Source organism: Cephus cinctus, unplaced genomic scaffold (genome assembly GCF_000341935.2).
Source record: "Cephus cinctus unplaced genomic scaffold, Ccin1 Ccin1_scaffold0837, whole genome shotgun sequence".
Lineage (NCBI taxonomy): Eukaryota > Metazoa > Arthropoda > Insecta > Hymenoptera > Cephidae > Cephus > Cephus cinctus.
In genome coordinates this window covers 177825-191614 of record NW_014333426.1, presented here as the reverse complement: position 1 = coordinate 191614, position 13790 = coordinate 177825, and the positions used below count along the sequence as shown (strand labels likewise).

The 13790-nt window shown below is 43.5% G+C and overlaps 1 protein-coding gene across 1 annotated transcript in view; it reads right to left on the bottom strand.

Moving 5' to 3' along the window:
• LOC107270791 (polypyrimidine tract-binding protein 1) overlaps positions 1–13790 on the bottom strand; it is a gene marked incomplete at its 3' end in the record, with an annotated part of 203739 nt that overhangs the window by 67698 nt on the left and 122251 nt on the right. The window contains exon 4 of the mRNA XM_025088108.1: positions 3638–3742. Within this exon, the coding sequence (XP_024943876.1) occupies positions 3638–3742 (105 nt within the window). The remainder of the gene's footprint in view (positions 1–3637; positions 3743–13790) is intronic.

Here is a 13790-nt window from a genome sequence, read left to right as displayed (position 1 = left end):
CACCCGCGAACCCCTTGCGGTACTACCCTTCTTTTATAGGGACATCTCTGCGTCCGAAACTCCTTAAGAGATCCGCGAGAATCTGAACGAGGAGGAGTTTCAGTAACGTAAATAACCGGAACTTCCGGTTGCTCTATCTTTCCTTTAATTTCTCTTGGTTCTTTCACTGCAGCCCCAACCCCCATTTCGGCTCTACCCGTTCATCCCCTATCACTTTAAGTTTCCTGTCTTCGTCTTACTGTACCAGAAAATACCTTCGTGACAGACGGTATTTCTTGAAGATGTTGCTATAGTCTCTCTCTCTCTCGCTCTCTCCTATTTATTCCACCTCCACTACCACCCTCCAACCCTTAGTCTGGAATTCCGTCCAAGTTTTGTTTTGAGATACGAGCGTCCCTTGACCAGATGAGAGCACTTATCGTTAGGAGCCCTGCTCAACTACCCTACTATTACATCTACCCAGCATCCCATTGGAACTACAGAATGTTACACGTAAGACACTGATTTAAATGGTGGATTAGCATAAGTCCTGAGAAATCCGCAAAGATTTCTTCGAATGTAAATATCTCTTTGTTCTCGGCTAACGTATCGCGTTGAAAGCACAAGAAAGTAAGGAACTTTGATAAATTTTTCAAACTTCGCGCAAACGATGCAGCGTAACGCTGTTTCTCGACAACACGTGAAAACTTGAGAAATAGGACGAGGCACTCTTTGAAGACGTGAAACTATTTCATGGTGGGTTGCTGGGTCGTGGAAGGGGACGATAAGGATCGATACAGATATCCCAGTACGTTGCATTCGTAGCGATTCAAACTAAAATAAATTCCTACGCTTTAGTGGTTTTTCCGATAGACATGCCAACCCTCTGCCATCATCCCCCCCCCCCTCCTGTACCCATCCCACTTTCCCTTGATACTGACTCTTGAATCACTCTGTCCCGTGATCCTGCTAATTTGGAAAATGGAGTAGAGTACCACCTTGGTATATATGTATATAGTGAGAGAGAGAGAGAGTGAAAGAGAGAGATGAGGATCATCTAATCTTTCTCGAATCAAGGAACCGAGAAAATTCCGTGGCTCCATGCACCAACGCGCGTATAATCAACGGAAATAATTTCGTGATAAAGGGTAGTAAAATTTTTAATTCGACGTTCAATGAATTTTTGAAATTTTATTAATCGCTATAGGCGATATCCGGGAGTGGTGGGGGAAAAAATGTTGAGAATTTGTATTACGGAACTTCCTCTAGATTAGTAGCGAATCGCTCGTCGATGGCTTATCAGTGACGTAACGACAATGTAACGCGATAAGAGGAAGTGGAAGTGCACGTAAAATTGTATCCGTAATTTCGTTGATAAGTGATACTGTCCCTGTTGTCGCTGCTATTCGTGGATAATGGGACGGAACGAGGTAGAAAATGGTACATCAAAGAAGCTGGACAAAGGCCCCGTTTTGTCCAGCTAATAGAGTGGGGCTTCAGGATAGAACTGCTGGACCATTTCCTATAGGGATCTTTTCTCTTCTCGCTCGCCTCTCTCGTCGTGTCCTTTTCTTCCCTTCGATGGGATTGACTTTCCCTTCTGTATGGAATGGAATTTCGCGAAATCTCTTTCTGTTTTATCGACTGAGAACGGAATCTCGCGTCTATCTATGTATAGGCCGCCGTGCAATTTTATGACCTATAAAGTCCGACCAACCACCACGGATATGTTTCGTTCCGCGGATGAGTGCAATTTTGCAAAAAAATAAATATACTCAAACTAATCGTGTGAGCGAAAAAGGTTTTTGTAAGAAAAATCAAATTTACAATTTCTTTTTTTTTTTTTTTTTTTTTTTTTTTTTTTTTTTTTTTTTTTTTTTTTTTTTTAAATCTGAGAAGTGTTATGCGTCGAATCTTTTTCAAGGGTTGGTACCATCCCTTAGAAGATGTTGGCTGGCTGATTTTTCGTGGGAGCGTCAAGGCATTCATTCGAAAGCGCTTTTCTTTGGCTTTGTGACGCGAACGGAGGGTCGTGATCCACGGGTTCCTCGAGAAGGACCGAGATCAGAGATCACGGAGTAAGGGAGTGGTGGAACACCTGCCGGATCACACGGCTACAATGATACCAGCTGCTGGGGTGAAGCAGATGATCTATGTGCCTGACGGCAGGAGCACGCGAGACGAAAAAAAAAGTCAAGGCAACAGACAAATTTTTTTCAGGCCTGAATTTCCCCTTTTTTTATCCTGACGTAACTCACAGATAACAATACGTTCGGTACGTCCCACATAACACTTGACGAATCTTCATTTCCTTCTTCACCCGGTATATTCCAAATTTTTTAAATTAAAAAAATTGATTTTCACAGTCACAAGTACGACTCAATAGACGTTCAGGTATTTTTCAAATTCCATTATCACAGATACAGGACAACTAGCTACGATAAATTTAATATCGCCTTATCAAATAACGATAGCACTGAAATCAGTCCATGTCAGTTTCAACACTGTTAAAATTTTTCCCCCATTCATTTACATAGCTCTTATCGCAATTATGAATTATAATTTATTTTTCACTTTTTTTTTTTTACGAATTTCATATTTCTCACAGATTTACATAACTAAAAAAAATCGAATAAAAACCTTCATATTATCCCCAGTTAATCTAAGCTTGGAAAACTTTCTGGATCGCTAAGCCTTCAAAACTGGCAACGCTGAGAAGACAAAGCTCATCCCAGCGAAAACGTAAATCACGAGCAGTCGGTGTATCTTCCTGGTGCGAGCGTGATTAACGAGCGTTAAAGCGAATTCTCACTTTTCGTACACCCGGTGCACGTAGCATCCAGCAGCCCATCCCGTTGCATACGTGAGCGCTATGGTTAGAGGAAAAGAGCGTAGGGGGGCAGGAGAGGACTGGTGCGGATGGGAGAGGCGTAGCACAGCCACCCTTTTCCGAAGCGCAGCATCCCTTCGCGATTCCAGTATTTCTCTGCTACGTTTCCAATGAACGAGAAGAGACTAGGGGTTTGGGTTTTTGGGGTTTGGGGGGGTGGCATGCCTGTGAAAGGTTGCTCGGAATACTGCAGCTGTTATATATATAGGGCGTTACACGAGTAACGACCACGTACACGCGAGCTACAAAATGTACCGATCAGATTTCAATAGACGTATTTCAATCGGGGTCAGCGCATTCGAATCTCTCGCGTGGCAAACTTTATAGGATGCATGGCGCACACCCGTGCTACCCCTATCTGTCCATCCGTACGTCTTCCCGTCCGTCCATCCATTCGTTCTGAAGGACGGGAGTGTGAATAGATAGCAAAAAATTTAGGGGTTGAAAATGAAACGAAGACCCAGCACTGGGAGCAGAAGCAGCGAGAGAGAGATGGTGTTAATAGAATCGCCTTGCCTTACAGTGTTAATATATTTACGAAAAACAACCCTTAAAATGGTCCGAGCAAGGGTGAAATTATATTCTTCAGATAATATCGTTTATCGTCCGTTTCGTCGAAATTTCCATCCGGCTACCAGAAGCACTTTAATACGTAAATCCACGCGCCCCCCGCACTATCCAGGGAATGAATTAAGACCATTTCGGCTGGAATTCTAACCCTTTGTAACAACATGGGATTCCGTATTGAACTTATCAATCGAGACTCACCTTCTTCGCGTCGTTATTGTTGTCCGCTGCGTGATGAGGCTGCGGACTCATTGCGGCGCCATTGCTGACCGCACCGCTTTGAGACAGAAGTTCGTCGCTTCCTCTCTGAAACAAAAGTGAAAACGATACGATTTAACAATGACGTATCGAGAATAATCGAGCATTGGCATCTAAGTGTATAAGAGGTGAGAGATATTGGTGTAATTAATTTTTCGCTCGACTGACTGATAACTATGGTTGTTGCTTATCTTATCAGTAGTAACAACCCCGAACGGGACAAAGTTTCGTAGCCCTTTTGTTGTAGCTTTGGCAAAACTTTCGTAGAACCCATAAAGTACACACGAAACGTCTATCAAGCGTGTTCTACGCCTTTGGCAGTTTTCGTACAGTGTCGTAGAGCGAGATTACGGTTATAAAAAAAAAGAATTGTTGAACTTTATATACAAATATTATATTTCGTCTCAAATCACGTCCCACTATCGAGCCCCGCTTCGGTAATCTGCTACCGTTCGATCCTCTTATCCTTTAGTCTCCTTGTATACTCTGCTCTATTTCTTACCTCCCTCCAAAACTGTTCCCCAATTAATTTTCATTTGTTCTCCACTGTAGAATAGATCCGATAATGTCTGGCATATTTGGCTGAATGGATTTAACGGGTCGGCATACGGCAGAGTGTACTCCTCGAGAGTTCAAAGAGAAGATGATGCCTCTCTGCGGGAGGTACAGAAGAGTGCGGGCTGAGGGGGGGAAGTTGGGGGATGATTTTGTGAAAGAGGTAAGAAGGATGGTTTTCTAAGAATACATAAGCAGGGTCGTATACCTTGTAGAGGCACCAAATGGAATCTTTAAAAGGGGTGCTATTTGATCGAGGATTTTATTTTTGGAGAAGAAAAAAGAACGAGATAAAAAAAAAGATTGCGAAAAAGATTTAATGGATAATCCGGAGAGTGCATGAAAATCCATCCTTCCGGATACTCCGAACGAGCTAATTCATAATCTACATAGTTTTCTACGGAACGGCGCGTTGTCTCGGGAGTTCAAAGAAATGGAATAGCAGATCAAAGAAGAAAGTACAAGTTGCGTAACGTTGAGGGCGTGAAGATCTGGCACGAGCTGGATTTGCTTGCTTAGAGGAGGAGAGGGAGATACAGCGTATACACGTGCAAGTAGGACGGGTGTACAAGGGTAGAAAGTTGGTAATGGAGAAAAGATGAAGGATCGGAGAAAGATGGAATTGTAGAGAGAAAAAAGAAAGCCCCTAGTCGTTGGGTAGAGAAAAAAAATAGGACGGTGGAGATGGTACGGAAGGATACGCTTTTGAAGTCCTTTAAAATCAGAGTGAAAAGAAAATGATTAAGAACAGGTTAATATGTAAAAAGTAATTATTAGAGAATAACATTAACGTGGAAAAGAAAGAAATGGGAACTAAAAGGTAAAGGAGCGTCACGGTTACGCGGACGTTGGTAGAGGCAGTTTCCCATTGGATGGGAACCAATATTTTTCGACCAAACAAAGAGGAGATGGCGCTAGTGTCGCTTTGATATCCTGACAATATTTCAGGACGAATAAACATTGGCTTCACTCCCTTCGCTCCCAAACCTACCCTTACTGCTGCTACGGGGCAACCTGACTGGTGGTAAGATCGAGATCGGTCCTAGCATTTCCTGACAATGTTTGTTGTGTGCCGAAGAAAGCTTAGTGATGCCAGGACTCGCAGGCGCCCTCCCTCCCTCGGTAACCCCGTGTCTGTCGGGGGCTAGATCCACCCCCCTAAACGGGCCGTGTGTCTTTATCCGTCTCTTAGTCCTAAAACCACGTCGCACGTAGAAGCACGAAGACGCGCCTAACGTCTTCGTTCGGGTTCCAAGGGATGGTTGGGCAGGAGACAGAAAGCTCGGAAGGGTGTGGTATTATTTATTTGTTTGTTGTGAAGATTTTGCGCGTCAAAAGGGTACAAGCGGTTCTATCTTCCATTTAAATGGCACGTTGAGGGTTGGTTCAGGCTGAGTAACCAAACCGTGAAAAATAGCAGGATTTTCTAGGTCGCTAGGGAAAACAAGAGCCGGATGGACGCTAAGGGTGCAAAGTGTCGCTAACAGTCGTACGATAGTACGAGGCTCTTATTTTCTTTACCCTTTCACTAAGATTCCGATTAAGGGGAACGGCGTCTCGAAGTTGCGTCTCCTAAAGGACGTTCCTCACTTTGGTAAACATGGCAATTTCTATCCTAAGGTCTTGGAGGAAGATCCTTCAGCCTTTAAGATGCAGATACAAAGGTTTCGTATGAGAACGGAACCCATCAAGGACATCCCGGGGTGGCTGTGTCCACGGGTTTGGATTTGAAGGAACAACAGGCGCCACTGGTTCGAACATCCCTTGGAGAGGGGATGAAGGAGACCCAGCCAAGGGTTCAGGGACTCCATAATCCATATGTCCAAGGAGAAATAAATAATACAGGAGTCTGCTGGGCAGGCTAGTGGGATCCTTGGATGGGGGATAAAACCACCTTTGGAAGAAAATACGAAAGCACAAACCTCTCTCCCGCCCCCCCTAACTCAGAATCTCCTCGGCCTCTCATAGAAGAGAGCACACAGCTTCAACCCTCTACCCCCGCTACTTCCTACTCTCTTCTACGCCGTTACTCTTTTACTTTGCTCTTACTGTTATCCTCCTTCGCTGCATCCCTCCCGACCATCCACCCAAGTTGAACCCCTGCAGCCAGGAGGCACAGCAGTATGCCTTTTCTCTGGGAACCATCCTCCGGGATCCTTCCACGTCCACCCTTCAACTATGCCGAAGCTTCTGCTCAACTCCCTCACTTTACTTTGAACGCTCTTCTTAATGGACTCTAGCTACGGTCTTCCATGCAGGTACATATATTCATGGCAAGTATGGCCGCCGAATCGGGGAGGGGCGAGGAGAGGGAGACAATATTCCCGATACTCTTTACGAGAACTATACCAGCGCTAAGACACAAATTCGGTACACTTTCAACATGCCTTTTCCTACTCTTACGCCCTTCGTAAATTTCATCTCTTTACCTACCTTTTATCCTCTAAATGAAATACGGTATGAATAAGTCACGAACTCGTCTTCGATTAGCCTGATGAATTCCACGTGTATACTGTATACGTACCAGTCATTCTACAGTCCGATACGTGTTTCTTGCGTATCTCCCTATGAGGTAAAACGGATGATTGTATATCTCTTAACTGTTTTCTTAAGTACGGAGCGATCCTGAGCGCGCGACGTCTCAGGAGGAAGATTCAACGTCAGAGAGTGAAACGATACGCGTGACATCGCCACTAAAATAATATTAGCTCGAGATGGTCGCGGTGATAGGCAGTAAGAGTGGGGTTATTGCCTCCTAAGATGGATGGCTGTGGGGGGTGGTAGTGTATGGCTACTGGGTAGTAGCTGGCAGTAGAGGAGGAGGAATCGGGCTGGGGGAAAACGGTGGTGAGATGGATGGGCTAAGCTACGCTTCGGTATAATATAAGGCGTTAGTCAGGAGGTTAGGAGGATTCCGGAAGGACGAAGAGGATGAGGAGGAGGAAAGTCTCAGAGATCATTCTGTTTTATGGAGAGGATTATATCCCCGTCTCTACCTTTTGGAAACTACACCCCCCCCCTCTCACTTCCTGTTTCCACCACCCTTACACAGTCGTGGCCACTGGGTTTTCCTTCTCTCCCATAAGCACCTCGTACCACGGATGGTACTTCCGGTTAAAATCCATGGAGGTCTGTCCCCGTTTTTACGGGCTTCGAATTGGATCTCCGGAAGCCTATACAACCCCTTAACGTTTCTTCCAAGGGGTGGATTCCTGATAGCTTGGTATTTCGGATTTTATGGTAATAGCCAAAACCCCCCCCCCCCATGTCGAATACGTCCGATTAAACGGTTTTTCAATCGTTCGATTTCAACTTGCCCGATCCTCAATGTTTCTACCCTTCGTCCTACTAGCCACCCCTATTGTCTGCCACTTTTGGTACAGGGGCTGCTTTTGACCTATGTATATCCGGTGGTACCTACGCCGTTTCTCTGGACCCACCCACCCATCCCTCTCTTTTGTGCCTATCCACCCTTACAGCCAACAGGCCAAATTTCATCCCGCTAACGTTAATGAAGCGGAAGGCAGAAATTAAAGCCGCTCGTTAGGCCAGAATGAGTTTCGCCACCTTCGACTTCGAGGCGAGTCTCTCGTCCTCATCTTTTTCACCCTCGCGCCAGATCGCACTAAAGTTTCTTCCATTTGATTTTGGAGTTGAAAACTTCAATTTCCGTCACAAAGACAAATCCTATCTTATCTAAACCTCAAATATTTTAGTAATTCAATATCGAAAGATGCATTCGTTATTATTATTAGCAATATTAATTTTTTATTATATTACATTAATTTATCTATGGAACTTATCCTAATTATCTGTTAATTAACTGAATTAACGATGTATGTTATCAAGAGTACGGGATGTTGGTGGAACGTTTACCAAAATAAATGATGATCTTCTCGTATTGCCTCATGTAATTAAATATATCCCAAACCCCAATATATATATATATATATATATATATATATATACATACAATAAACTACGCTCTACTTCGTATAATGGTTTTTGGTGCTGTATCTCGTGAAGTTTGGTATATCGTTACTACCACGTCATTACGAGGTTGCACTGCAACGAACCGTCATATATTTATATACCGTACAACGAACCAGATATATTTCCATCGATGAGGAGTAATATCCCAAACCCATATATATATATATATATATATATATATATATATACATACAATAAACTACGCTCTACTTCGTATAATGGTTTTTGGTGCTGTATCTCGTGAAGTTTGGTATATCGTTACTACCACGTCATTACGAGGTTGCACTGCAACGAACCGTCATATATTTATATACCGTACAACGAACCAGATATATTTCCATCGATGAGGAGTACATCTGTAGCCTTTGGGATGCTGGATGCATGTAAACATCTACTTTTCAGAGGAAAATACGCGCTTATATTTCGTAAACATGAGACTTTTTAATAATAATATAATTATAGAATGTGAAAGTCGCGTGACCGGGTTCTTCGACCTTTTATACGTTGAGTGACATGACGTAAGACTGTGGTAACGAAACCAGACATGCCGTGAGATTTAATTCCACCCTTAGAGATACGAGAAATGTTTAATCGTTGGTATCGTTACAGTATCAAATATCTTAGCTGTGGGAACGACGCGACATTACTGCAGCACGGAATTCATAATGGTAATAATCTCGGTGCATTTAATGATAAAGGAGAAAAGAATATTTGAATATTTGATGTCTTTATAGAAAGAACATAATAACCGTGAAGGAAGGGTCGTGACTTTGGATGATTGATGAAAAGAAAAATTATATTTATATATATATATTTTTTTTTTACTGTTATCAAAGTGTCAAAATCATTTAAGGAAATTTGATATTAATTAAGTATGATTAATTGAAGGTATTTAAAAATTGTCACTTTACCTAAAGGTCTTTCTTCGACAAGATTCATTCTTCGAACGTAATTTTAAAATTTTCAGCACTGTTCAAAAAGACCGTACTTGTTTCAAGTGACAGAAACAAAAATTTACGAATGAAGAAATAGAAAAGGAGTGTACCAGCCGAAAGGGGCCTTTCGGAAGTCCATATTGTGCGTTCAGTATACTCGGCAGTATTCGGGTGCAGGTCGACTAATTGCACAAGGGTTTTTATCGCAGGTGAATTTGCGCAAGAAGGAAGAATTGCTGGTCGTGAATGCCGAGAGAGAAAGAAGGAGAGGAGTGGCGAGGGTAGTTGGTATCAAGTGAAAAAAAAAGATAGAGTCAAACAGAAGGTGAGCAGACCATGGAAATAGTACCAGGGTGGTTTGATGGGAGTCCCAGTTAAAGAGTACTCGAGAGTCAAGTGCACCTAGTGCACCAACTGCCGGGCAACTTGTAAAATTTTCAAGCTAAACCGGAAGTGGTCCGGGTTAATTTGGGGAAAGAATTGCCCGGATAATTTCATGAAATATTATGCCTGGCAATGTAAAGAGTACGTAGAAATGCACTGAATTAAGTTTTCTTAAGGGATGCTGGATACGGGGATAAAAGAGATAAAGTAATATTCATCGATAAGGGATGATTTTTGAAAATTTACTTGAAAAGTCAAATTTTACAGAAACCATTTGCCGAATTTCTGCAAATGCAGATGCGTTCTCTTAGCTCTGCGATTGACCTTTCATGAACTTATCTTTCGCACATATATATATTGTATATATGCGACTCGTTTGATTTCTACCTTAAGAACCCTATGAGCCTCTTATCAAGTTAGCGTCTTTTCTGTATGGCCCCTTCGTCTCGTAACCATTCACGTGCTGTGCACTCTGAGTCCCATCGCTCCCGCACAGTGAAAATCTCTAACTTTGTTTTTACGCAGTTACGCCGTTAAGTTTCATGAATTTCAAAACAATATCAACAAACTCGAAAATACGCATAAGAACAGAGTGAATGCGTGGGTGCAGGTTTTCCCCTCGAGGCATAAAACGTAAGAGAGGTATAAGGGTAGGGGAGCGTGAAATACTGAGTGAAAGTTAAGAAAGAAGAAAAAATGTTTTTCAACATTTTTTCCAAATTCCACAGTCACTGATTTTCAGTCGGAGGCAAATAATAATTTGGATAAGGGGATGAGACGAATTTATTGGAATATCCTCAGTAATATCGTAATAGTAACAAAAACAATTTCCGTTTGTTAATTCCACAGCATATTAATATTACAAGAATGAAACATGAGATACAGAAATTTTCGAGAATTTAAAAAAAAGTTGCTTAATTCCAATTTTAATAACATCGCGCTTGTCCCTTCTTTTTCAACTTTTTTTTTTCTTCGTAAAGTTCATTTATAAAGGGGGAGGAGGCGGGATAAAAAAGTGATAGGGAGGACTTACGGACACAATTTCATTACCGGAAAAAGCTCGAAGCATACAAAATCCAGGAGAGAATGAGTATGTGAAAGTGAGAAGAGTAAATAAGCGAAGGGAAGGTTGAACGGATAAAGGAAGCACGGAGAGTAGATAGACGGGCGGCAGTGACAGAAGCTACGAGGAAAGTTTAAACTTTTGCCAGTCAGTAGAGGAACAGGGTGTACCAACTGTCATCCAGACGGTTGTTTTCGCACACGATGTGTCTTAGGCGTGAGGCGTGAGGCGTGTAACGAGGACGTTAAGTCTTGAAATATGACGCGAGGTACAAGCTGTAGGTAAAGAGCGAACGCAATTTCCATCACGCGACGTCGACGGTGGCGCCTCTCTGGGTGGTTGAGTTAAGCGGTTGAGAAGAATGGACGGAAAGACATAAGCACTACGTACGATGAGTAATGCAACCAAGTAGAACGAGTAGACCAGAGATGGAAGAGTATTTACTTTCTGGGAGAGAAATTGACTTTGTGGAGACAGAACGGGAGATATAGAGAAAAGTGAAAGAATAAGAAGGGAGAGGACGCCGGAAGTCAGGAAACACTCCACTCGTTGGGCGGGAATCTTAAAACGGAAACACGATTTCCTCGGTCCCTCCTAGTGATTGGACTTGGTGAAAATGAAGAGTTTTTCAGAGTCGTGACTTCAACTCGGTCTTGCCAGGGAGTGGTTGGTAGGACTGGGGTGGCCGGTGTGAATCTGGACGGTTGTCTTCCTGTCTGTCTGGATGCCAGAGAAAACAAGAGAGCAAGGAAGAAGTTTTGAGTGTAATTGCTGGAATAATTTAAACGAAGATGAGAAAGTGAAAATGTGGAAAATACGCCGAGAACATAAGAGATATGGATGATACTACGAAGGAAGTCTTAAAAGAGTATTTTGACTCCCAAAAAAAAGGTGAGAACGGCTGCGCCGAGCCATCGCGAAAAAATCGCAATACAACCACGTGCTCGAAATTGATTACAGTTTTTAAATATACGTCATACATTCCCCAAAAATCATAAAAAATTATTTGATTAGGCTACCCTGCCATTAACATTTCTAAGCGAAAAAATTCGGTCACAGGGAAGAACCGATTATAAAAAAAGAATTAGACAGCACAAGGAAGGTGCCAAAAAGAGTGATTAGGAAATTAAAATTCTTAAAGATCCCTCCTGGCATATCGAAGCAAATGTCCAGCTGAGTGACGGGCAAGGTCCTGGGTCCTCCTGGGTCCTCTTGGGTCCCAGGACGCCCAGACGTCGTCTCGACTTCTCGGCCTCTTTTAGGTATTTAGCGAAAGCCCAAGGAATGCCGTAGCGTCAAGCGATACGACGGAAGGAGGAAATTAAATTTAACCTAACGGGAGGGATGTTGAGAGGCCAATAAAGAAAGTTTAAAGAAGAAGATCGGCCACCCCCAGCGGCCACCGACGCCGGCACCGAAATCTCCACGGTCACAGGCCATTCAGCCTCAGCCAGTTACCCTGTTGGCCCGTCACCTACATCGCGCCTTGTACGTTTACAAGAAACAGGGTAAAGCAGGTGGAAACGGAAGGGACGAGGTATCGGGTGAACCCTGCACCCACCATCCCTTACGATCCTGTCCGGCCGTCTTTTCACTTTGGGGAGAAAACGAGCATCGTCGTTATTTCCAGCTTATTCCCCATCTAAATACACGTAGAGAAATCTAAAGTGCCCTCCAGAGAATTTCTTGGCTTATCTCACGCAATTAGACATTCTGAGGAACTTGAAAAGGAATGCGACTAGGGTTGTCAGTCGGTAGGGCTGGGGGTGTCGAGGGGTGGTCTGGCTAACAGTTGGTAATAGGTTATGCCAAGACGCTCCAGCCTCGTCGTTTTTCCAAGGAAACGGAAACAGGAGGCACCGAATCCCGAAACTACTTCCAAGACCGGAAGTCGTCCTTTCACAGAAACGGATGTTGACTAAGATTGGCACGCGGGTATTTTCCTTGGTTCTCCTTATTTTGCACTGCTATGAAATTCTCAGTCTCTCTCTCTCTCTCTCTCTCTCTCTCTCTCTCTCTCTCTCTCTCTCTCTCTCTCTTACCTTATCTCTCCCTTGTCCCATCCACTTTCACACCTCAAACCGGAGAGAGTCTTTCTAGGGGTTTTCACTTCGCGTAACACTACATCACACGTTCGTGAAAGCCTTCATCGCTAGGCTACCCGCAGTCGAGCTGAGCCGAACCAACCTGCGTCCTCAGTGAACCACCGCACACTGAAATTGAATTGTTATTCTATTTTCCAAAGCAATTTGCAAGTGTTATCAAAAGTTTTTGGCCCCGCTTCGGGCTGCCAGCCGCTTTGCCCAGACGTCGCCTGCCGCCTTTTCGCGTCGTTTCCACACAATACATGCCATCGTCATTTTTACATATCCGCCCCCCTCCCCCGCGCCCCTTGACACTAAGGGTGAATTTTCATGCGCGCTTGTCTATCGTGAATGTCATTGTTTATCGTATATTCGTACTTTCCGAGCGTAGCATTGTCGCGCAGCACAATACGTATACGTACATACACAGATATAGATATATGTCTCGTATTATATCCAAATATATAAACAACCGACAAAAGTGAAAATGATGTGCTGGCCGAGTAGCACATCAGACACACGTCATTGTGCAAAGACAGTACGCCCAGAGTGCACCATATAACGCATGCAAATGTCTCGGTGGCTCGTCGGACCACAATGGAGCATAATTACCGAGCAGGATAATCAATTTAGCCCCAGTTACCTCCCAGTCGCCGGGACGGGACCTGAGGGACGTCAGCGACGGAATCCAATGGGAGCCCAACGAAGGAAAGTCTTGGGGAAGCTCCTCGCGAAGGAACAACGAAAGTTAAACGGACAATTAAAGTTGGCGACTGCAGCGCTGGCTTGTCGGTAGATGTCGGCGACGGCGGCGACGGCGGCGACGATGAAGTTGGGATCCTCGAGTAAAAACTCCTTAGTCGTTTCCTCGCGCGTTCAATTTGCTCCATTAAATTTCGTTAACAAGTAACGTAAAGTATATCGAAGTACGTCTGACTATAGCGCGACTTTAACCACTATAAAATATTTATACGTATAAATCAACCCTGATGCTCGTCATTTTAAAAATATCTTCAACCGGATATTCCGGAAGCGTTTTTTACAAAAAAATAATATCATCCACCTACAAATGGTAGCAAATG